This window comes from Pezoporus flaviventris, unplaced genomic scaffold (assembly GCF_033815535.1).
Source record: "Pezoporus flaviventris isolate CSIRO_AGI_PZ_B2104156 unplaced genomic scaffold, CSIRO_AGI_Pfla_v1 ptg000063l, whole genome shotgun sequence".
In the NCBI taxonomy this organism is placed as follows: domain Eukaryota; kingdom Metazoa; phylum Chordata; class Aves; order Psittaciformes; family Psittacidae; genus Pezoporus; species Pezoporus flaviventris.
The window spans coordinates 908,866-933,572 of record NW_026892611.1 but is presented as its reverse complement, the minus strand read 5'-3'; the positions used below and the strand labels follow the sequence as shown (position 1 = coordinate 933,572).

General features: G+C 42.0%; 1 protein-coding gene across 4 annotated transcripts in view; it reads right to left on the bottom strand.

The window, feature by feature from the left end:
* Positions 1–24,200, bottom strand: part of NF1 (neurofibromin 1) — a 70,229-nt gene extending 46,029 nt beyond the window's left edge. For 2 of the 4 annotated variants that reach the window (XM_061469932.1, XM_061469934.1), the window contains exons 1-18: positions 23,899–24,200; positions 16,768–16,911; positions 15,435–15,518; positions 13,003–13,193; positions 10,653–10,759; positions 10,322–10,389; positions 10,006–10,081; positions 9,367–9,524; positions 8,560–8,733; positions 8,257–8,379; positions 7,885–7,959; positions 6,619–6,750; positions 5,661–5,705; positions 3,630–3,764; positions 2,972–3,085; positions 2,235–2,314; positions 822–945; positions 269–412 (exon numbers count right to left, since the gene is read on the bottom strand). In XM_061469932.1, the coding sequence (XP_061325916.1) occupies positions 269–412; positions 822–945; positions 2,235–2,314; positions 2,972–3,085; positions 3,630–3,764; positions 5,661–5,705; positions 6,619–6,750; positions 7,885–7,959; positions 8,257–8,379; positions 8,560–8,733; positions 9,367–9,524; positions 10,006–10,081; positions 10,322–10,389; positions 10,653–10,759; positions 13,003–13,193; positions 15,435–15,518; positions 16,768–16,911; positions 23,899–23,958 (2,034 nt within the window). In that variant the 5' untranslated portion in view covers positions 23,959–24,200. The remainder of the gene's footprint in view (positions 1–268; positions 413–821; positions 946–2,234; positions 2,315–2,971; positions 3,086–3,629; positions 3,765–5,660; positions 5,706–6,618; positions 6,751–7,884; positions 7,960–8,256; positions 8,380–8,559; positions 8,734–9,366; positions 9,525–10,005; positions 10,082–10,321; positions 10,390–10,652; positions 10,760–13,002; positions 13,194–15,434; positions 15,519–16,767; positions 16,912–23,898) is intronic. The other 2 variants (XM_061469933.1, XM_061469935.1) reach the window with 1 other exon arrangement.
* Positions 24,201–24,707: the final 507 nt, after the last annotated feature.

The following is a 24,707-nucleotide window of genomic DNA, read 5'->3' as shown; positions in this document are numbered from 1 at the left end:
CACGAATAAAGTGGCTAAGAACTTGCTCCTTTCATAAGGATAACCATATACTTTGGAAAATCTATTGGAAAAGATCACGTTAAAAACCAGAATTAGTATTTTTGCTCATAAAAAGATGTGCTAAAACTAGCAGGAAAAATTAGGCTCGAGAAGCTCGTTTGTCAAAGGGTATACCTTATCAGATACTGGATTTTGTGATCCTTTACAGTACTGCACACAGGTTTTCCTCCCCAAGTGTTAAGAAGAATTATTATCATATCTTACTCACCATGGAAGAATTCCCTTTCCCTTTCCTGAGGGTAGCTCCTGGAGTACAGCGTATCATCTCTTCATGGTCAAGAGAAATCTGACTAGTTCCACCTCCAGAGACATCGTAAAGGAAGAGGAAGTGGCAGGAACTCCTGTCTGACTGCTGCGAAGAGAGGGAAGAAAACAATAAATCAACATCGTTTTTTGATGGATTTCAGGAAGGAAAAGCTCTTCACCATTTACACAATACTTCTACTGCTGGTGCTCTCAGGGATTTATAGTTACCCATATTAATGTATCTTAGAATGATATTATCCCCCTAAGAAATTATCTGGAGAGTCATCTTCAAAAAACATCACCTTGAGGTAAGCACACAATGATGCCTTTGCCTCCTGAAAGCCCTACAGGCTTCTTGGGCTTACTCTACAGAACACATGCTAACATAATGATAATTTAGATGTAATTAAGTCTGAAGAAGCCAAGCTCAGCAGTATTGTACATTTCATTCTACACATTCTATATCTGATCAGAAAAGCAGGAACTGACACAGATAAATGTTACCATTTCCTTACTTTGTTTTTTAGAAGGAATTTGTTCCTACAGATGAGAATCTCTCGCAGCCATTTGAGGATTTCTGTACTGCTCAGCATCTGATGACTAGTTAGCTTCTTGCAGATATAAAAAAGCATTTGTGAACTGCAGCAAAATGAAACTCAGCATTAGCTTTATAATCTAGCAACAACATTTGAAGATATTATTACATTTGACATAGAAATAGGCAATTAGCACAAATATCCTATACGTATACTAGCATCATGTTTTACAATGTATAATAGATAGAAGATAGGTGTGTAGCTTAAATGAGAAGCTCCCCTGTGACCCTTCCCACCGCCCAGCTGTCTCTCCAGCTCCCTAGAGGAAGTTAAGCAATTTGGGTACTTGTTAGAAGTCCGGACTCCAGGGCTGCCGCTTCGGAATCCTCCATTTATCCCCAGAACAGATACAGCACAGACAGTGGCAGTACAAGTTTACCTACACTGCTCTGACAACGTGTCTCAACTCTGTTCTGGAAGGAACACATCTAGGGATGTTCCTTCTTCATATCCATTCAGGCCTCACACTCTCTGTTAAAACTGCCAAAGGGTCCAAATTAGTGTCAATTTTAATGGGTGTTTCCCCCAGCCCGAGCAGCACAAACTCATTCCTACTGCTAGGAATTAGTGCCATGAGTTCCAGTTATTGCCCATCTACACAGGGCTCAGCCCCAAACCTATCCCATAACAAGCCCCTTGAGCCACACTCAGCAGTCATGCAGGCCCATTTGCTGATGCTGTGAGAGTTCCTCCTAGGCTGTTGCTCCCTTTCTTCTAACTCAAACACCAGTACCAACCAGATTAGATCACCAATCATTATTATTATTCAGCTCATGCAATTCTTAGCATTTTGAGCTTACAGATTCCTAGTTTAGAACTTAAATTTCCCTTAATATTCCCCAAGAAGTAACTGCAATAGCTGCTGTGAAGTTATAAAAAGTTCTTCAAATACAAAGGAAAGACAAATGGAGATCTTGGATCAGCACAAGCTACTACTTTCTTTAGGTGAGGGCTTCAGAGTCAAGATCAGCAAATACACACTTACAGAGCCAGCATAAACTCCCTCAGCCCCCAAAGAATAAAACAGAATTTAAACAAGTAGTAAACACTTGAATGAGGGGGAAAAGTCTCTGACTTTTCAAACTAATGATCATTTGGGCACCTTAACATCAGGCTGAAGGGTCATTCTGTAAACCAGCAGAATGTTTCCTCTTTCATTTCTGTTAGATTCATATAGCACAAGCAAGATACTTTTCCACGAATACACATAACAATTTTGACTGCAGATTCATGCTGATGTTGCAGAGCTTTCCCAAAACACTCTCGGCTATTTCAAAAGAGAAGACAAATCAAACCAGCCATTCTCTAATTCACACAAGTTAACTTACATACCTAATTTCCCAGAATGTCTCTATAGGTGCATCAGGATTCCACAAGTCGATGCTGTCTAACTGGTGAAGAACTAGCAAGGCCTAAATTCAAAACAAAGTAGAACTTCACTTAAAAGGTAGATTTACCTTAAAGAAACCTTTGAAAGAATCAAGACTGAACAGTACACTGAAATCAAATTACATAATGGCAGGGACTTTTCCATCTCTAAGCTCCTGTGAATGACTGTCAGGATGTTACTACCCAATGTGAACTCGCACAGAGACTTTCACACTGAAAAGCATTATTCTTATACAAGAAATATTCTTGAATTCTACCATTAAACTATCAAGAATATGTACTTCATATATTGATAGGTAATAGAATATTGACGCTATTTGTGGCAATTCTTTTGGGGGAAAGTTAAACAAAAAAGCCTTAATTACTTACTAAATTCAACTATTTATACAAAGCTTTAATAGCATGTAGGTATAGTTAACCCTTTTTTTCAGTCTACCTGTGAAAACCTAAAGCATGAAAGATGCCAATGGAGCACAGACACTATAGTGCATTTTCTAGAACAGGAATCTGAAGACAGCAGCGTAACGTAACTGGAACCTCCTGGAAGACTTTTAGTGCAGGAGGCATTTAGAAAAGTATCAATAGAGACCAAACTCCAAAACACAGAACTTCAGAGCTTCTGCAAAAGCCTTGATCTACCTGTGCACCCCTCACCTGGCACAGAGGACGTGCTCTCTTACCTCCATGGCTTCTTGTGCGATATCTGGCATGCTGGACTGCGGAACGAGTTGCACGAGGCCCGTAATTAACTCGGCCGTGCTCCCCTGTGTCTCAGGCCCTTGCTTCCTTGGATTCTAACAGCAAGAGGCAAACAAAGTTTAAGTTGTAAAACTTATTACTGACCGACCGTGTTACTTTGAATGTAAAACATTTTAGTGACCAACCACTCCCTGTGATTAACCAGGCGGATTCCTGGATCTTTTAGGGACTATGTCAGTTTTAAGCTGTAACACCCTGTGCACATCAGATCTTTGACACAACTGAAATATTGAAACAATAAACAGACCTGAGAAAAGTGGGAGATCGAAGACCACACCTGTCCTTCTACTCAGTGAAATGATGACTTGTTTTCCCCCAACCTTTAGTTTAGCTTTCTTCTTCTATTCCTCTCTCATCCTGCCCCCCTCCAGAGTTAGAGCTTTATGATCCCTTTCCTTGTGCTGCAACTCTTTACAGTTTCTTTTTACTTTTGCCTTTTTCCTTTCAAAGCAGCATTAAAACCCAAGAAAAGAATGAGTAGGAAAGTATCCTAAGTGCCAGGTTTATGGTTTCAGTTTGTATTTATTCAGTAGCTTCAAAAGTAAATTTTCCTATGGATGAGTAGTACGATATACTTACACATAGCAACAGCTTTGGATCAGCATGGATCAGCTTTACCAAGGATAATAGCAAGAACTTGTAGCTTCTGGTTTCCAGATCTGTAGGTTTTTCTTTAAATTTAAGGCTTGTCATTTTCTCCTTAAATGTAAGACTCTGACAGAAGGAAAACCACAGTCACTGTCAGTAAGGCAGGCTACACAGTAGCTGTAATGAAACATTTTATAAGTGTATTGCTTTTATAATCCATAATTCATTAAGAACTTTGAAAGTATCTAAAACTCACTCCAGTACAGGCACACAGCTGTCTCCTTAAAAATCCCCTTTTACATCTGCATACTCTATCCCTTTAGTATCTTTACAGTTTCCTTCCAGATTGTTCTAGTGAGCTGCATGTGAGCATAAGGAAAGTTTATGCATAAGACGAATTGTGGCCAAGGAAAAATGGATAAAAGGACCAAAAATATTTACAGGGATTCTCTCTGGTCTGAGAAAGAAATAAAAGTAAATGTTTCCAAGTTTCCAAGTGAGTTTGAACACATGGGAGGGCAGGGAACTCTCTTTCAAAGGCAAAATAATTCTCTTTATATTCTGTCATCATCAGTCTGGATTTTAGCATTTTCATCTCTGCGACCTCTGAAAAATGAACCTTTTGGTTCTCACAAGGTAGGCAGTGCATTGCTTCGGTGAAATAAATCTAGCTCCATCTGAAAAAGCAGTGAACTACTTCTGGACAACTTCCTTCTCCTTCGTGAAATGAAGGACATTTGGACAGGCAAGGTATGCACTGAGATTTCACATTAGGTATTCTGGTTTGACTCCAAGATGAACCATATCATGTTCTACTACTGCTGTATGGCAAGCGACTGCTCTTCCTTCATCTCAACCAAAAATAACCTGGATACATGCTAACCTCTGAGGAACACGATATATGTATGTGTGCATGTCTGTACACATATACACACATATAAATACATGTATTAAAAAGGTGAACTTGTGTTGAGTGATCCCCACTATGTCCAAAATCAAAAGAATTTCATCTCTTCAATTACTTTACAGAATTTGTATTTTCATTAATTTCAATCTTATACCAGGAGGGACTGAAACTGCATTTTTGCTTATAGGTACCAAAATAGTTACAGGACAGTAACTTGGACAAACAAATCACTGTTGTGGATATTCACCACAAGAGAGGATACAAGGCTCTTTGGACACTCAGCTTTTTTAAGTATCCTGTGTAGTTTATAGTTTGTGAAGCTCGAACAGTAACTGGTTTTTTATTTTCACTGAACTTTACGACTTTTGAACAAAAAAACCCCACCCAAATTAGCTGGAAATAATCCTCATGGTGACTGAAGAGATATGACATCGTATAACTCAATTCTACAGCAAATCAGAACCTCATTATGATAGAACTATTATGAAAATACACAGAAAATCTATCACACAAAAAGCATCCAATCAAGAAACTGGTTCCACACTGGTCAAGTTAACTAATTCTCTCCTAAAGCTACAGTAAAGGGAGTTCTGAGAAGAGGCACATGGCAAAAGAAGCCAACTTGTTCTGTGAAGCAATTTATTAACTTCACACAATCAAAACTAAAGCCTATGCTAAACAAAGACAGGGACATAACTGCTCTCTGCAGGTACAGCAAGGGGGTAGACACCAGTTTGAAGCTAACAGGCAACACTGGAACAAGAACAACGGGGACAAGTTAGACATAAATAAGTTTAGGCTGGAAATTAGATATGGCTCTAACAACCAGAGCGGGGAGATTCTGGAAGAGCATCGTGATGGAAAAGGGGGCAGAAAGAAAAGACCAGAACCAAGTAAAGGCTGTTACTCCCAGGAAGGACCTCAGCTGGTTGTGCAAGGGATCACCCTGCAGTTGCCAGAGGCAGTGCTGGGATCTCCTCCCATCCTATGTTCTTGTGTAAACCACACTACCTTCTGTCCCCAGATGAAGTGAGGTGACTGCAGTGGTAACTATGCACAGAAAAGTCAGAGCAAGGGAGGGCTTTTCTGCGGTAGTTACAATGGGTCATACTTACAGCAACAGAGGCCCACTGCCATGCAAAACAGTGACTGGTTGGCATCTGACCATGTGAGCGACAGCAGGCAATAAGAACGGAAAATAAGAAGCAGAAGACAAAGCACCACCAATCAATGTCCGAGTTGCCATTACAAAACCCCTGCTATTTTCTCAACAGATGAATACAGACATGTAAAAAGCAAGTTAAACATGTTGTAGCTTTCAATTAAAGGTATTTTGATCATTTGCTTTCATTTGAGAAGCCCAATAAGAGTATTTTCATTTGTAACATTTTAGGCCTTTCAAAACAACCAAGTTCCCTTACCACATCCAAAGTCCTCAGTGGGAACTGCTGAAGAAAGGCCACGCAGCTGCATGTGAACTTACTAAAAAATTTGGATGACCTACAAATTTGCATTTACCAAGGACTTTTTTCCAAGTCAAGCAAGAATATTGACTTTATTTCATAATGCCTGAAAAATCTTTCACTTTGATGCTGTCACCAAGACCAAACAGTCAATTTGCTCAACAGAAAGCAAGAGAAATGAAAGAGATACTCATGTCAATCGTGGGAAAAGCATTGCAGTTTTCAGACATTATCTTCACATACAGAATGCTTTTGTTGTCAGATTAAACAAGAATGGACATATTACCTAGCTATGCACACAGCAAGAAAGCTTAAAATGAACAGTTAGCCACAGAGGACAGTTACAGAAGAAATACTTCTATGTTGCCCATTTAAAAGCAGCATGAAAACTGAGAAACATACATCACTAACCGACCAAAACCAGTTAGTCAATACACCAAGGCCTGCAAGGTTTACAGAGCATGTATGGCTCTCTGTTGCTTTTTGGATCGCAATGTTCTTCCCCCCCTCTAGTTTCCAGTCTAAAGTTAATGGATAAAAAAGCTGGAATGGGATGGAGACACAGGAAAACCGAGGGGCTGTGTTTGCAGAGCTCCTTTGGAAGCCTTACCGGAGTCATGCGAATGGCCGGGTGGGCCCCGCAGCCCTGGATCGCCTTGTGAAGGGTCTCGCTGAACATGCTGCGCAGCTCCATGGAGTGGCAGTACACAGCGTCGATCCGCGGCCACCAGTCCAGCGCCGACTGCAACCACAACACAGCAGTGTTCAAACTGGCAGTGCAGGACTTGGATTATCATTCATTTCAGACCTCCAAACATTACAAAAGCTGTGGTGTAACCAACCTTTACACATGGAGTATTTTACACTGCATCACCCACACCTTAATCCTGTATTCTCACTGTGAAACTCGTATGATTTAAAACGTTAGTGACTTAAACATGTAACAGAAGCAAGACTTCCAACTCAGCTGCTCCCTGTGTTACTCTTTCTGAGCAAGCACAAACTCTGTACCCACAAATGCAGGCAGCCATTGGGGATTTCAGGATACTGAGTGTTCCGATGTAATACTTCAAAACAAACAATGTGCACTCAATTCACTGTGATACACTGAACAAAATGGAAAATTGGTATCTGAAGTACTTGATAATATCTGAAAAGCTGTATTGCACCACCACATCTACAGGAACATTTTCTCCCCCATTTGCTAAAGTGCCTAATACTGTTTCTCCTGAAGTATAGCTTTTTCATTATGTTGTTGGGATAAATGAAATAGAACGTGTTTTGTAAGTTAAGTTAGGCTGGCTGCTCGACACTGACTCCTTTCATACTGAACAGAATGAAAATTAAAGTGCTATTTTAGTGACTTAAAGCAAGTAACAAACTGAAGGTCAGCAACTGTACAAACTTTCAAACTACTTTTGGTATTCAGCGTTTACTACAAATTTTACACTATTTCAATTCATACTGATCAAATCCCTGGACGAAACCATGAGGGCAGCTCTTCCCCCAGGTTCTCATGTCAATATGCTAGATGTGGAGTAACTCTGCATGTCCTGAGAGTGTTTTTCATGCATCAATAAAGCATTACCTACTATATAACCAGAAAACATAAAGATTCGTTTGTCATCCTACATCAGAGGGTATCAAAGCATATCTCTGCTGAAATGTTATACAGGAACACAAGCTCTTAAACTGGGAACCCAACTGGTGGACAGCATGAACAAAGATTTGTATGTCCTTCCTTACCAGCAACCAACTCCTGCTGCGTGGATTCTGGCTACAGAATATGGTGTACTATTCAAACTGTATTTAATAAGCAGATGCTGATGTGAAGAGAAATTACAGATTGGGCTGATGAAATACTTTCAGAACTCACATTTGTGATGATTCGGTGGAGCGAATTTACCAGCACATAATGAAATGTTGATGGGGAATTCTGTGCCAGGCAGATCTATAATAAAAACACATAAAAGCTATTTAGGAACATCTCTGTCTTTGCCATCTTTCTTATCATACTGAACAACAGAGTGGAGCCTTTTTATTAAATTGACAAAGCTGTCAAATCTAAACAAGAGAAAGGAAATCAGCTAAGGATAGAGTTATAAAAACATGCAGGGATTTATTACTAAGAGATATCTATACAGTTGAACTCATTCGTGAGCTTCCAGCTGTTGTTAGTGTATCTTTCATAACTGACAGGTCATCAACAGTATGTGGAGAATGACTTACCAGTAGGCAGCATTCTCACCTTAAAGTGTTGGTTATTATGAGGGTTTATGCGGAAACAGGAAACCAAGCAGTCAATCATAAGGTCTACATCTGCATTTTGATTGCCTCTTGAAAAAGGTTTGCTTGGATTAAACAGCAAATTCTGTGTGTTCCAAAAAAAACAGAAATGTATAAATCAGACACCAAGATTACCCATGTCTACTGTCAATACAACATTTTGCACTTCCACCCACTATGGTATTCAATTAAGGAGAAATGTAAAGTATTTCAGTATCTTAAAATTCAGATTTCTTCCTTGCAAATAGGAAACAGACAGTTTTACCTTCAGATCTACCACCATGGACTGCACTAGTAGAAAAATGACAGAATTATCTTCCCAGTTGATGTACGTAGAAGCTTTGCACAGTTTGACACAAGCAATAGCAGCACTTTCAGTCAGCTGTCTGCTCCCACCGTGGCCTGCAAGTGCCTTCCTGAGATTGTCCAGGAACAGCTTCTGCACAATTCAAACCAGGAATAGTTATAGCCAGAGCTCTGGTAATCTGTGGGCAGGGTTTTTAGATCCTTAAATATTAAAACCAAACAACACTTTGTTTTCTCATTGGAAATCATGGATATTGGGACTGCAAAAAACAACTTGATGCAGCATTCTGGAGAAATGTTATGATTACTAAAGTTCATTATGATCTGGGGCAATGAGAATGGTACAAAGATAGACAGCTGTTTACTCTTAACCATCGGGTTTGCAGCCTCATCTAATTCAACATCTGCCACAGGTGCTGCTATTAGGGACCACCCAGTACACACACTGCAGACATCCAGGGCAGCACCACACTGGCCAGCTAGAAGTAATGCTACCAGGGGAAAAATCACATCGCTGGGATTTAAATCTCCAAGGAGATGTAAAAGTTCTGATGTAACACTGTTTGGGACACACTATCTGTATGAAGTATTGACAGTGACAGAACATATGTTAGGTGAGAACTTAAAAAGGGTGCATGAATATACATATGGAATTGTAATGTGCTTTTTAAGCAGTAAAGACAAAATACACCTGAAATACCGAACAAGCAAAACCAAGCATCCTCTAGAAATCAGAACCCAAATTCAGATACTTTTCTTCTCTTACCTTGTTCATTTTAGTTTCTTCCACTACGTCCTTTGCTATATCTTGGATTATCTCTGGACACAGGACCAGGAGTATGATTTGCAGTGGCCAAACTGCTGCTTTACGTTTTGTGCTTTCAGCAAAGCCATCCACTAAGTCAAACAACTTCTCTGCACAATCTGTAGAAAATATAAGCCCAAGAATAGGTACAAAAGGTATAAAAGGTATAAAGAGGGATAGCTCCAGCTACACAGAAGAAAAGTTCTGGTTTGCACATTACTGGCACGCTACTGGGGGCAAAATGGTCTCAACCCAGTTAAAGACATGGTTTCCCTGAAAACGTTTTCCTCTCTTTTTGCCTAGAGACAAACGCAGGTGATGGTCTCTAAGGTTTTTCATGTATCAAGATGAAAAAATACATTTCAAGAGTTTCCACATTCTAGGTTTTATTTCTTTGTGCTGTGAACCACAAAATGAATCACTTTTTAGTTAAAACATGAGTCAGGAGAGACAAGAGATAATGATAAACCCCTGCCTGCCCTCGGAAGGGTTGAAACAAATTTGGGGTTATTCTTATTTGTAGGCTGCACAAGAAGCAGAGAGGGCCAAAAATGCAAGGGAATGTGTCTTTGGAACAGTGTATCATTGGTTATGCCTTACCAGCCATATCAGTCTGAGGTGTTTGATACAGCTTTGTGAATTCATCAGGATAGTTTTCCACCCAGTTCCAAAATGCCTGCAGATAATGCAAAACATCTTTACATTCCAGAGCTTCCAAATATTTTCTCTGAATTATGTATTCAAACAAAGCAAGATTTTCTTCTTCTAATCACTCAACATCTCTTGCAGAACATACATGCATCGAAGGGATGCACCGACTTACACTTCATCATAAATTACTGAATCGCAACTACTCCTTAATTAGAGCAAGTCCGCAAATAAGCAATGAAACAGAAGACAACATTAAAATACTCACCTTTTCAAGACTGTTGATAACAGCCAATTGAGCTACTTTCTTAAGGGCTTTAAACTTGAATACTGTCTCTGTAAAGGTAAAACATTTCTGCATTTAGGAAAGACACCTGGTTCTAAAAAGCAACACAGATTATAAAAGACACCTGAAGTGGAAAGCCGTTTTTAAACCAATGTGTTTCTGTGACTTAAATATTCTAAAATACACTGGTAAATATGTGACTATTTGGAGTAAACCACGGCAATAAAAAGATACACAGATCAACAGCATTGTGTCAGCTCTAACTAGCCATATTCAAGTTAACAGTATTTCAAAACACAGGCTCAAATCATACCTTGCAAGAGTCGCTTTAGTTTGGAACAATCCACACTGATGTACTGTAAAAGTTCAATATCATGAACATCAGCATTATCTTCTGAACAAACAGTCAGTTCCTGTAATCTAAAAATATGCAAAGTAAACTAACTTCTCAATGGGATTATGTCAGAGAGGTATGAACACATGCCTATGGTTGTACACATTGGAACAGCAGGGGAGGATTATCTGATCTCCTCAGATAAACTTCTCCAGGTTTAGAAATGGAAGATGAAGCTTGAATGATTAAGTGTTAACATCTTATCTTGCTCCATCCTCATACTGAAAAATGGATCTAGAAATACCAGTGATGAGTCTTACAGGATACCAACACCATCTGGTGACAGTCTGTTTATGCCCAAGAGTTGCCTAAATCCTTCTGTTATCTACCATACTGTAGCAGTAATCTTGTCATCTTTCCAACTAAATATTAAATTTGTGGAATCGTGACACCTTCAGACTACTGCTCCTTAACAGCAAGTCTTGCCCCAGGTCATTTCTCAAGACTAAAGCAGTGACTGAAGGTACTTAACATCACTGAGCTACAACCACCCCTTGTAAGCTAAAGGAGGGCCACATTTTTTCTGGTCTGATCAAAGTTTAATCACACCAGTTTAAACAGAACAGCATCTTTTACACTTTTGCATCTGATGATTTACTAAACATCTCATCAGATACTAAGCCACTAATAACTAAATCGTATGTTCTCACAAACTAAAGATTGCCATGTCTTGTTCCAAAGCTACAGATGTGTTTTAGACATGGAATGTGATTTCTAGTACTACACACAAAAGCAGTTCTTCATTTCTTCAATTTAACAGCCCTCGCTGGGAATGGGAAGGTCCCCAGTGCTGTGCTTTTCATGCCAAAAATCCCCCAGCTGCTGTACAAGGCCTAGAAATATGCCTAAACAGGAAGCACAGGTCAAAAGATCAGCAATGCTAACTGTCGGCAGGCTGACCCCTGTGGAGATCAGCAACAACTGGTCAAATATTTAACTGTTCATGTACAAGCCATCTGAAGCGAAAAACAGGTTAGGGAAAAAGCACTGTGTGCCAGCTCTGAGGGATGGCAGGAAGGGATTTGGAGCTTGAGAACTAAACCATGCTAGAGACATGTGAATAAATATAGAGCCATGGACCAGATTCAAAGACTGTCAAAAGACTTCAACTGAAAAATACTTCCTATAAAAGGAGCAAAAGAAATTGTTTCCATTTCCATAAGCAACAAAACATAATCAACCTATTGAGTAAAACCACATCCTCCATCCTAGCTGCCAAGTCCATGTTCTTGAAGCAGAAGTTATTATAGCTCTGCAAAAGCTTTAAAAATACTTAAAATTTAAAATTATTAAATAATTTTAGACTGATTTCTAAAATGCAAGTGTTTTCCAGCATGTGGGAAGGAACTGTTCTTCCATTAGAAGGAATATATAAATCTTTGTCTCAATTAAATTGGCACACTCATTGCTATGGGACCACAGGAGGCTGCCCAAGCTCCACTCCTAGCAAAGCAAGGGTGATGTTAGTTGTGACAACATGTGCCTGGAGCTAAGCTGCCTCAAGCATCTTTCAAAAAACATCTAAGTATTTCAGTAATAAAAAGCACAACTCCAGTGGATTGGCAAATGCTGAAACATCAGAAGGATGTGGAACAAGGCAAACAGAGCAAAGAATAGATGGCAACTTTGGGCCTGTCTCTCTTCTCACTTAGCAAAGACAGTTATTTTTACAGTCAATGTGCTGTGAAACTCAAGTCAGGCAGAAGACAAATGGGTCTTTTCCAACAACTAACAAACTGCCCAGCTGTTTTGCCCCCTTCAGGCCTAAGACAGATTTGACATAAAAGCCTTCAGGCAGGAAAAATTCAGAAGGAAAACAGCCCTGGGGCTCCAGTCAAGCTGCAGACAAGCTGAAATCATGCATTCTAAACTCACAGGCAAATGTATGCAACCCATCATCTTCAGCAGCCTTTGTTTTCCAAAACACCTTGCAAGAACTTATTCAACTGAGTTACCACTATTTTCAGTCTACAATAGCATTTGACATGTACTTATGAAAGCAAACTAAAAATGCAGTAAATGCAGCTCACAGAAACTCTGCTGGCGGTGACCTAGCATGGGTATGAAACAGGTTCATTTGGTAACCAGAAACTCAAGTGAAGTTTTGAGAGGTAGTTTCACTTAGGAACTAAGGAACCATCTTGTCAGATATCATTTAAACAGTTAACTTTTCTGAACTTAGGAAGACTACACCTCATGATGGATGTTCTACACACCACTATGTAGCAGATCTTCTAACACACTATGTCAGGCTACTGAGAGCACCTACCTGGTGGAAATGCGGCTGAACACAGCATTGAAGTTATTGCAGCTCAGAGAAAAAAGAACCCCAGAGGCCGAATTCCGCAGCTCAGCTGCGTGCTGGTTCCCTTCACGGTAGGTGTGGATGAAGTGGCAGATTTCTGGCAGCAACTGTTTCACCAGCATAGTCTCGTCTAGTCGCATGGTATCCTTTGGTTGCTAAAAATAAACACGCAGTATTGCATGAAATTCCGGTTTGGAGGCAAAAAAACATGGAGCATCTGCCACTGGTAAGTAGGCACAGGACCTGAATCTAAACTTCTAACTGCCTGAAGGCTAGCCCTGGCCATAGTGTGAGTAGTCTGCACAGAACAGGCTTCTTTCCATTTGAACAGTAACTCATGTCATTCAAACCATCTTACATTTTCAGCTAAGTCTCCAAGATATACAGGACACTGGGTTAATCAATGTTATCAAGGACCAAGCAAAAGATCAAACTAGTTTTTGAAGCAAAGCATCTTTATCCCTGTTGATCTGTGTAAAGTATTAGCAGTAGAGCATTAACTATCTTGGTTTGGAATGGAAGCTCAAAGAGCAAAGACCCACCCTTACCTCTCTTTTGGGTAGGACTTGAACCACTGTATTTTGACAGCAAGTATTTTATATTAAAAAAGTGAGCTGAAAAAGAGGTTCTCCCTTTCTCTTGCCTGGGATTGCTCTACACGAGTCAAAAATGGCTTAACTTTCCTGCAACAGAAACATCTCATTTTTGCCAGTTTGCACAGTATGAGACATAAGGAAACTATTTACAAAAGAATTCAAAGTGAAACTTTGCTCTACTAAAAGCAAGTTTTAACAGAGGGTCAGCATTAAAGCTTTCTAAAATTCTACCAATGAATTTACCATAGGGAATTGGGAAGTTTCAGAGACTCCCACTTAGTTGACCTGAGTCCTGTTGCCATGAGAACTTGATGAAACATTGAGCAAGAACAGGGAGCAAGAAATACGGCTGAAGATAGCGCAGAACACAACGCTCTTTGTATAGAACTTTGGCTCAAGTCTTATTAAACATACACTGGCTCAACTTGCTCTCATTTAAACTGACAAAGCAAGAAGTATTCAGCGCAATTTTAGGCTGTTCAAATATCATCATCAGGAAAAACCCACTGACATTTCAAACAACATGCATGTAAGGAATAGTTTAAAAGAATTAACTTCTGAGGTTAAAACAGCTTTTCCAACTCTGCACCAAAGACAAGAAACGCCAAGAAGCAGCATTTATCTCAGCTGTACAACCTGAAAATTACTCTGGAGAAGGTATTTACCTGGCTCTTCTGTGATTTTAGAAGAATCCACAACTATTCAGCCTGTTTTAGTACTGTAATGCAAGATATGCTGCTTGACAAAGCTAACCATAGTAAGGTCAATGCTTTATAAAGAAAGAACTTCAGAAACTGTTGTAGGGAAACAGCAAAGAGCTTAGCTGATTCCATGCCATTCCTCCAGGAATACAGCTTTCAAAAAGAAGTTCCTTTCTTGCTAAAGGAATAAACCACTGCAAACCTTGCTCACTGTGAAGTTTGGCTTTGCAATTACACAGCTTCACACAGTAAGTTGTAGAACCGCTTACATCCCAAAGGTAATAGAAACTGCCTTGCAGCACAGCTCTCGCTGGAAAGCTCAAGACTGGACTCCCAGTGGAAGTCTGGACATGGTGAACTAATGCAATCTAGGAAACACCTGCAAAAGTAATCTTTCGAATAGCGATAGCAAAGTCTCTGCTGTATACAGCAGCTCATGACAAATTACTTCAAAAACTGAAAGTTTTAAGAAAGGTAAGGAAAAATCACCACTGTAAGCAGAAAACAGACACTTGAACTGAATTATCTGCTACTTTTAACATGATTTACTATCCCTTACTTTTTCTGTTTAAATTGTTTAGAAGTGTTTAAGACAAAAACGTGTTGATGCATCTACTTAAATAGTGAGCAGGACATGCCACAAGCATTCAAAGCTTTAAAAAACCTAGTGAAGCTTCACAGCCACATCTCATTCTTCCTTTGGGTTGTGGCTTCCCTTCCTCCAGTTCACACATGTCTCTGAGTATGGCTGTGTTCTTGTTAACAAGTTATTAAAAGAGAAACATTATTTGTAGCTCCATAAATCAGCTGAGTAGTGGGAAGGGCAAATTCAAAAGTTTATTTGAATCTTTTTAGCTGAAAAAAAAACCACTGATTTTAGGCAGGAAAAAAGCACCCCTAAATCCTTCATTTCTCAGTTGTATCAAGTGATTGCAGTTACAGGAAGGTTTAGAATTTTCTAAATGGCATTAATCCTACTTTGCTCTAAACAGATGAGTTTTAACTTTAGCACCAGAAGTAACAGATACACAAGCATTTGACTTGTGTGCTCTAACTCATTTAATTCCAGCTTAGCAGTGGCTTGTGCAAGCCTACTCACCCCTGCCAGACATTTTTCCAGTGTATCCAAGATAATCAGCTGAGATAGATACAAATTCTTTTCAGCAGTTTCTCCAAATATTCTCTAGAAGTAGAAAGGACACAGATTCATCTGAGACACAGAAATTTGACTTGTAATGCATTAATGCAGCAAAGTGACACAGAAGTTATGGCTCCTTTACAGCTCTGGGTTTGAGCTTAGAAACAAAGCCAACGAAGATCAGATTAAAATAGGAATTAAAACATTATTGCTGAAGAAATACCTTTGGCCAGTCTGCAATGCCAAGTCTAACAAGGAACAGTTACCACAAAGCACAGCTGGAGGTGCACTGCAGCCCCTTACCTCTATCAGGCCTGTAATGTACTCAGAAATGAAGGTTATACCTTTCCAGAACCTATTTTGGTATCAGTTACTGCTGACTCTTTCCCACTTACCTATTTCGTTGCCAACATCTTAATAGAATTGATGTTACAACAAATCCATACTGACAAGCTTATTAGAGTGTTGCAGAAGTTAGCACAGACCACAGGACCAAACACAGGAGAGGCTCCAAAGAGACCCCACGCTTCAGATGCAGGAGGAAGGCAGAGTGCCATTGGGTGTTGAAGCCAGCACCCACTTTTACTGCCAACAGTAGCAACTAGTTCCAGCAATAGTAAGACAGCAAAATAAAGCAGAAAAGATTTCACCAAAAATAGGTCTACACAAGGCACACGTGTAGAAGTCACCCAAAGGAAGCTGTATTTTAAACCATTGGAGAGGTTACCTCAACTTCAGCAGTGTGCAAACCCTCTGTGTGCTAAACTAAGACTATGCTGACAGTCTGCTGGTCTCTCTGGTTTCAGCTACAGAAATCCTTCCAAAATGTTGCCAATTCATACAGTAGCTCCATCCATCAAACACAAAAAATGTTAAGTCTTACAACTCTGTGCAAAGCAAATGTTGACTTTTTTTATTGGCATTCTTAGCTAGGTCTTTCCTCTGAAAATCTATATATCACATACAGAAACTTGCTATAACTGCATAGTTCTCATTTATCAATCATCTTACACATCAACACATTCCTTCGTGCCTATGGAGTTTAACACAAATTCTCTCGCAAACTTTAAGCAGCCTAAAACCCCCATCATCAGGACAATCTATTTTCAGACCTTATCAATCCTTTGTAGTGCTTTAGCACATCTTTACACAGCTGACATCCAGAAGAGCTTGCTGCAAAGTCTCCCACTAAAGCCAAAAAACCCCAGTACTGCTAGGGTATGGCCAGTTTTGTTACTTGCTTTGGAGACCCCACATGAACCCTAACCCAACAATCCAAAATTAGAAAACTTACCATGTTATTAACATTTTTTAAGATATTGGTGAGACCACTGATGACCAGGGAAAACTTGTACTTGGAAATGTTTATGAGACATTCCTTGTTGTGCTCCGTACTGACTTTGGTGTGGGTATTTTGCTGGCCAGCCTTTATAGGAAGCTGCAAGAAGAGGAAAGTATTGTCAGCTTTTCTACATGGAAATCTGCATCTTTAAAGATAGGTTAAAGATTCTGAATCACCTGAAAAATGTTCTACAGGAGATAACTACAAACACTTTGGTTATTTCATTTTCTCTACATTCAACTTTCTTTTAGTTCTCTATAAAACAAAATACTGAAGTTCACCTATTCCTTTATCTGAATGGAAACTAAACCTCTATTTTGTGATAAATTCTCCACAAACCAAATGTCAGAACCATCAAAAGGAGCAGAAAAACCTAAGGTAGGATTCTGAGAAGAAAAGTCTCTTTATTTCAATACCTGGCTGTTAAAATACCAAAAATCTTCACAAGGCCGAGAGTTGCAAGGAAAAAATCTCCCTCTTGAAACGTAACAGGAGGCAAAGCCACAGCAGCTCACCCAGCAGGCGAGCTGGAAGGTGGGAACAGTGGCTCCATGCATGTCCTCCTCTCTCTCACAGGACAGAATCAACCAAGAGGCACAACTGAGTCCCCGGAGGAGCCACCACCAACAGCCTCTGCAGTACATGGGTTACTGGGAAGTCCCACAAACACCCCCACCACCAGCCAGGCAATAAGGTGTCAGCCTCAAACATGCTTCGAGCACCCAGGAGCCAACCACAGCTTGTGAGCCCCACGCTGATGCATCTGCTCCCATTCAGATAAGGTTCAGAGTGACTGCACAAACCCAAGATGCTTCTCCTGCTGTGTGAACAAACACTGGGCACTTTGTTTCATGCCATACCCAGACTCTACAAGGGTCACAAGCAAGTCACCTCCCAGGCTCACACTTACCTGCCCTGTGTGCTCCCCACCAGCACCAGCCCCTCATGAACATGAAAATGTGAGGAATGGAGCTCCAGAAACTCTATTTTACTGAATTTTTAAAGCAAATGGAACTACAAAGGAATCACTATCGTCACCTCTTTTTATAATTCACATATGCCATTTGTATTTTAAAACGTGACCCAGGAATTCACTGCCTATAGAAACTTGAATTGCTACTACGTGTTTTGACCAATTTTAATTAGAATTCTTGATAAATGTGGATTCTGCAAGACACCAACAGCTCGGTGTGAGTACCACGATGTAAAATTTTTGCATTAGAAAGGGTGTCTTCAACAAAAAAGTAAATTCAGAGAGGTTAAAACAAGGGTTCCAAGGAGCTACAATCAGCTTTAGAGCTTCAAAGTGCCTAAAGATCAACCTGCCAGGCGGGGTCTCTGCAGACTTGGTGAGAGGACTCCTCATTTCCACTCACTTTTGACTCACAAAGTGGCTGTGGGATCTCTGCAGCAAGTGCAGCATCAGGGGAGCACCCCTCTGCCTGCACAGCCTCCTACAGCCACACAGTGTTCCACAGGACACCCCAGGTACCTTCCACTCCATTTAGTGATTCTCTTGCTAGTGTTCAGGCTGCAATGAATGGTTTAAACCAGGGAGATGTGTCCCAACGTGCTCACTGGAAAACTGGAAAAAGCAGAACCAACAGCAGTTGTGACTCAAGCTTTGTTTTCATCGTTGGATGTTATTTTTACAAGACATTTTCGGAAGTCATTAGTACAAGATAGATACATTTAATTAAAAGTTTCACCATTTCTAGTAATTTTATTTGAATTCTCAAGTCTCCGTGCTGACAACAGCAGAAAAGCTCAATAGCACTGAGTGATAAAACACTTCAGAAGTGCCTCTCAAAGAATATGTGTCATAGATCTAGTCCTGCATGCTTCCATGCTATAGAAACATCGGATTGCACACTTCTGGAGCTTCCTGCCACAACAGCAAGGTCACTGAGGAGTAAAACTGCTTTTTATACTACCATTTAAAATAGGATACTATATAAGAAGGAAATATTAGCACTGTTGGTTTGGGTTTTTTAGTTTCTCAGCTATTTTCTCTGCTCACTGGCATGCTGAAGCACTGTATGTCCTCACATGGAACGCAGTGCCAGTATTGAGTGACCAAAATGAAACTATTTCACTTCTATACAAATATCCGTAAATTTCAACATGACCAAAAAGGGAGAAAAAGTTGAAATTTTACTTTCATTGCCTTTGATTTTATTTTACAAAAGAGAAGGACCAATACAAATGGTTTCCTGGACAGCTTTTATTAGAATTAGAAACAGAAATTAAAGCAAAAAACTTAAATATAACTGGAGCTTCAAAGTATGAACACATGGACCATTTTCTCTCATCACTGTTCAGCAAAGGGACAGTCCAGTGCTTTAATTGAGCTCTTTTCACCCTTGAAATAGGAAGCAACAACCAACAGCCTTGTAACCACACTGATGCACACACAGCTGGCATGCTGCCATACACCTCTAATCCGCTTTGTGTTTCACTGAGGTGTTTAACAAGCTCCAGAGCACAGGGAACGGTGTTCTGGACTACCGCTTGCCTTATATAATGCAGTGGACAGAGACAAAATAGGTAGATGAAATCCAGAATCTTTAGGATCAATTAAAGAACATTGCTGCAGAAGACAAGGAAAAGCCATTAAGTAGCCGAGCCTGCCAGTTGCAATAGTACAGTACAAGATGCAGTGTGTCCCGAATTCAGGACACAAGTCATCTTCTGTATCAGGCATTGCTGAAACAATTGGAAAACCAAACTTATAAGATTGCACTGAAGCATGTACCAGCTTTCACCAGCCATGCAAGGTCCCTGGCTGTTAAAACACATCTGCTGACCACACAGATTAAGTCAAACCCTGTCTCTAGAAATGCATTTGACATCCACGTACACAGCCCTATATACCTTCTATAGCTTCTCCAGATCTGCTGCTGATGCAGCACTGGAACTGGGCAAACGTACTGGTGAGAGACAAACTATACATAGCACCACTCTTTCCTCAGCATCAGGACAGATGATGATCAGATGATGATGAGAACCAGATAAAAATGTCTTTAAAAACCAAGAGGCATAGTGCTCCCAACTATAAACCTTGACCAAAGGCATTATTTAGTAAAAGAACCTCACAACTAAACCTTCAGAAGAACACAGAACTCTGAAAGTATCTCATATCGGTTGCCTAAAACCAGTATTTTCAAAAGGTTAACTAGAAGCTGGCACTGTGAACAAACGTGTATTTACTGCTAACACAAACTGCTGTGCTACACACAGAAGGACCATCAAAGCACCTTGATGCTTGTCAGCAGCTCATTACTGGATTCAGGTAACATCTGTTGCATGTGGGCCATTCCTTTATCTATTCCGCAGGACACCATCTGTGTGCAGTACAGCACTTAGGTTTGAAATACATTACACACCCTGGTTTAGAAAAATAAGATCAAAGCTGCTCCAGGTTTATGTTAGAGACAGATGAAGTAGCACCCTGTGTGGTTAAGGGCAGTGCTATCATCTGGCTCTGTTCTTTGCTCCTGTGGAAATGTGTTTCAGGCAGAGCAGCTGTGGAAAAGAGCTCCATCTCTTGCACAGACCAGCCCTGCCTTACAGGACAAGACACTGTAACTCAGTGAAACACTTCAAATACAACTTACTACTGGTGGTTTCTTAACAAACCAAGATGCACAAGAGCAATGAAAACCCCAGAGCTGGTGCTTGCAACCAGTGCTTTCCAAGGTCTCTATACAGATCTCAGATGCTGCAGAGAGAATCAACAGGAAGACAGAATATTTGCTTTAATTTAATGCCTTTTAATGAAAGTAAGAGTGGAATGTTCCTACTGGCTTTCAGTTTATACAAAAGCTTTCTTAACTGAAAGCAATCAGATCTCATAAACTACAAATAGGAAGCCTAAATCATAATCCACATAATAAAGGGCTTTTTTTCTTTAAAACATATCATAATCACTTAAGTCACCACAAGTTTATACAAGATTAATACCTTTTATAGCATCTGACAGTTTAAAAACAGTCTAGATTTAAATGGTTTAGGCAGTAAGGCTCCTCTGACTATGCTCTGAACTACTTCACCCCTGCATCAGCCTTCCCATGATTTCAGCTTGTAACACATTTAAAAATGCTATAAAAATACAGCACATGAAATTGTAAGTGAACATTTCCACAGGAAAAAAAAAAAAGAAGAGATAATTTTCTTTTACAAAGACCTGATTGTCCCTGAAATCACAGAGAACTGCCCTTAAACACAGCCTGGCCTCTTTGTGCTACTGCAGCCTAATGCTACCCTGATCCCTGGGAAGTTTTAAATTCTAACAACTAGTACCACATAGGAAATGAGCCGAGAGATCACACAGGTGTGACACGAGGAATGTGATGTGGCCTCACATGGACCACCAACGGGCTCCTTCTGCACCAGCTGAACCCTTCCCGCAGCCTTCAAGAGTGGCTCATGGAAGAGGCCACTGCAGCAGTTGTCATCTCCAACGTGGTATATCTGAGAAATCTCTCCAGGGAGCCAGCCACTGGTTAACTCATAGTGCTGCTCTTGCCAGTCATTTTGTCCTCACAAAGGCAGATTTGGGTTAAAGCAGCGTTTCTAACAATAAACAAGAGCAGACAAGAGCAGACTGGTTTGCACTGATTTTTCTTGTTTTCAATACAGATTAGCATTCTCTCAGTTTGTTGTTTCATCTGTCTTAAAATGAATTCAAGCCCTTAGCAAATGAATGAGAAGCCTGCCTACATCCATAATTTTTGGTGAAAGATGGTAACATTTCCCTCCTTTGTAGAGGAAGGAAGAAACCTTGAAAAGCTTGATCTTCTCCCAAGCAGAAAGAAAAACCCAAACAAGATAAAACTAAACAACCCACAACAAAGAGGAGCTCCCCTTCCTCATTCTAACATACCTATGATACAATTAGTAGTGGCTTCCTCAGTGCTGAATCAAGAGGTCCTGCATTTAGAAAAGCCGATGTAGCACGCAGACTCAAAACTGCATCATCACCACTAAAATAATATGCATATATTCAATATATTTCATGGACTATGAACTTGATGCTCAACTGAGCAGTGTAAAACGTAACAAGTAGAAAACTTAATGACCACACAACTACCCAGGAACGACACAGATGTAAGGAGTTACAAGAGCATGTAAATATCACCACTGGTTGGCAGCACATCCAGTAGTAGCAATGGTGTCACCATAACCTGGCATTTGGGTATTCAGCTAAGAACAGTCACCTCTCCACCGTGACAATCACTGGCAGCCCAGGCAGGGCAGAAGAAATGATGTTATTAAAAGCAAACACATACAATTAAGGACCCTGAGTTGAAATTAATGAATGAGAGAGAAAACTCCTCACAAGGAAGTCGCGATTAGTGCCTCATCCTCAATTCACTGCTTGATAATGCAGTATTCCCTTAAAAGTGCACCGGTTCCACAAAAATATGCAATAAACCGATTGAAATTGTGTAAATAGCCCCTACAGCACCAGCTGTACTATGACTACCACAGTCAACACTATTTGGTGTGTACTATCCAGTACTTCAGCATCTCAAAACTCAGCCCAGCTTTCTTCCTACCAAGAGAGGATCCCTCCCATTCACCTATCTGCAATTATCCCATAAAACATATAGGGAAATAATTCTGTTTCAAAGCTGAAGTTCTTAACTCCTAACAGATGTTGGCAAGCCCAATTCCACCATATACATAACAAAGCAATCAACAGAGCCCTGGGCCTTTTAACACCAGTACACAAAGAAACATTTTCTTGTGTTACTGGTAGCATAATCAGTACCATGCTTTTTAGGCTTATGGAAAAATGATCTATGACTCAAGATAAGGGGGGGAATAAGTTAAGTATGCAAATATGCCTAAAATATATTGGGAAAATCTGCATCATTTTAATGTCAAAAGACAAAGTTTGATGTTTTCCTTTACTAAATAAATTCTGTTTACAGCAGCTTTAATAGAAATGTAAAGAGGAAGAGCTTATTTTTATTCAACCAGGCCAGTCCTCCTGCGAGCTGTCAAGAGCCAAACATCACCGAGGGGGACACGAGGCTACGAGGCAGGTGAACAAAACTCAGTCTATAAAGCCAGCTTAATGGTTCTGACAGACGTGACACGAGCTCACAGAGCTGTGCCTTGTGTGGCACAACGGCTGTACTCACAGTGCAGCAAAAGGAGGCAACCCAGAAGCTGATCATTCAGCCCAAACCAAGCTCACAACTCATGTCAGGAGAGCATCCTGGGAGCAGAAATGCAGAGCCCAAGCACTGAGCTTAGCCTCCCTGAGGAAGTCATGTCACCTAATCCCAGTAAGCAGTTTCTGCATGTGGATCAGAGAAACACAAAGTCTAAGGCCAACAAATCCCTCATCCTTCCATTCAGAAAATCCTTCTGCCAACTACGAGCACCGGCTGTTGTAAAGAGCAGCAAATGCCTGTCACTGTAACAGCACTGGTTAGAAAACACTCTTCACCCCACACGCCTGTGCTGCCGGTGATGTGGGTGAAATAGCACACCAACATCCACGGTTACACTATAGGGAACCAGGCAGAATGGCCTGAGCAGTGCCACAGAGCCCTCCTTAAACTCGCTCTTGAGGCTTTATCGCCTTCATAGTGAGAAAGATGGTGTAAAAGCAAGTAAGCAAATTTCCCAGGCATGTCTATGAAAAGCAAACACTTCTGGAAGCGCAAGGGAGCAGAGGCACCTCACCCCGGCACAGTCCCGCTGACACACTGCACCGCGAGCAGGCTGGCGCAGGGGAGCCGCTCGCCGCCGAACCCAGGTCCCCTCCCGAAGGAGCGGTGAGAGCCCCGGGTGTGCTGGAAGGGATGGACCGACCGGCCCCACCCAGCCACCGGCCCCGCACAATGGGCGCAGCGGCGGGGGCGGCTCCCTGGGTCCCCCGGCTCGGCCCGGAGCCCTGCGGCGGGGGCTCGGCGGGAGGCAGCGCTCTCACCGCCGCCTGCGCCCCGGGCCCGGGGCAGCCACCCCCGCTGCTCGCCCCAGCCCCGCGCCTCCGGCCCGCAGCAGCCCCGCGCCTCCAGCGGCGGCCCTCCCGTTCTCTCTCCTCCTCACGGCCGCCCGCGCTACCTGCTCATCGAAGCGGTTCACCACGGCCTGCACCCACTCCACCGGCTTGTGGGCCGCCATGTCCCCCCGCCTGCCCGGCCAGGGAGGGGGGCGGATCCCCGCGGGGAGGGCGGCAGGAGAGGCGCCGGGCGCGGGGAGGGCGCGGGCGGGTCTCCGTTATCCCTGGCGCGCTGCGGGGCCCTCAGCTCCCCTCAGCCATCAGCGCCCGGGGCCCGCCATGACACCACACCGGAAGCGGGAGCCCAAGGCCGCCCCCGCCCGCCCGAGCAGCAGCGCCGCGGCCGCCGCGCCAGGGGGAGCGCCGAGACCCAGCCGGCGGCGGGGAACACACTGCGCCTGCGCGGCCTCGGAGCTGCGCCGTGCTGCGCCTGCGCGCCCCCGCCCCCGCGCAGGCCCGCCCCGCCCCGCGCCTGCGCCGCTCGGGGGGCAGCGGCGCGCGCGCAGCCCGCGGTGTGGGCGGGGCTTGGGGAGGGAGGGGCCGAGGGCAGGAGGGGCGGGGCCGAGGCACTGACGGGCGGGAGGCGCGGGTGCGCGTTCCCGGTTAGGGTCGCTATAAAGGGTTTTATCCCTCTAAACTGGTCTGGTTCTGCAGAGCACCGGGTAACGCCCGCTGCGGCAGAGCCAGGTGAAGGTCCTGGCCGTGTCAATGAAGATGGAACTTGAGGTAAAACCTCCCAAACGGTCAAACACACGGGGAAGAGCTGGAGAGTAAAAGGGACTCACTCGCTGTAGCTCCACCAGCGGGGCCTCGGTTCCGCTCAGAGACTCTTGCCACTGTCATAGCACATATGAATTATTACCAGCAACAG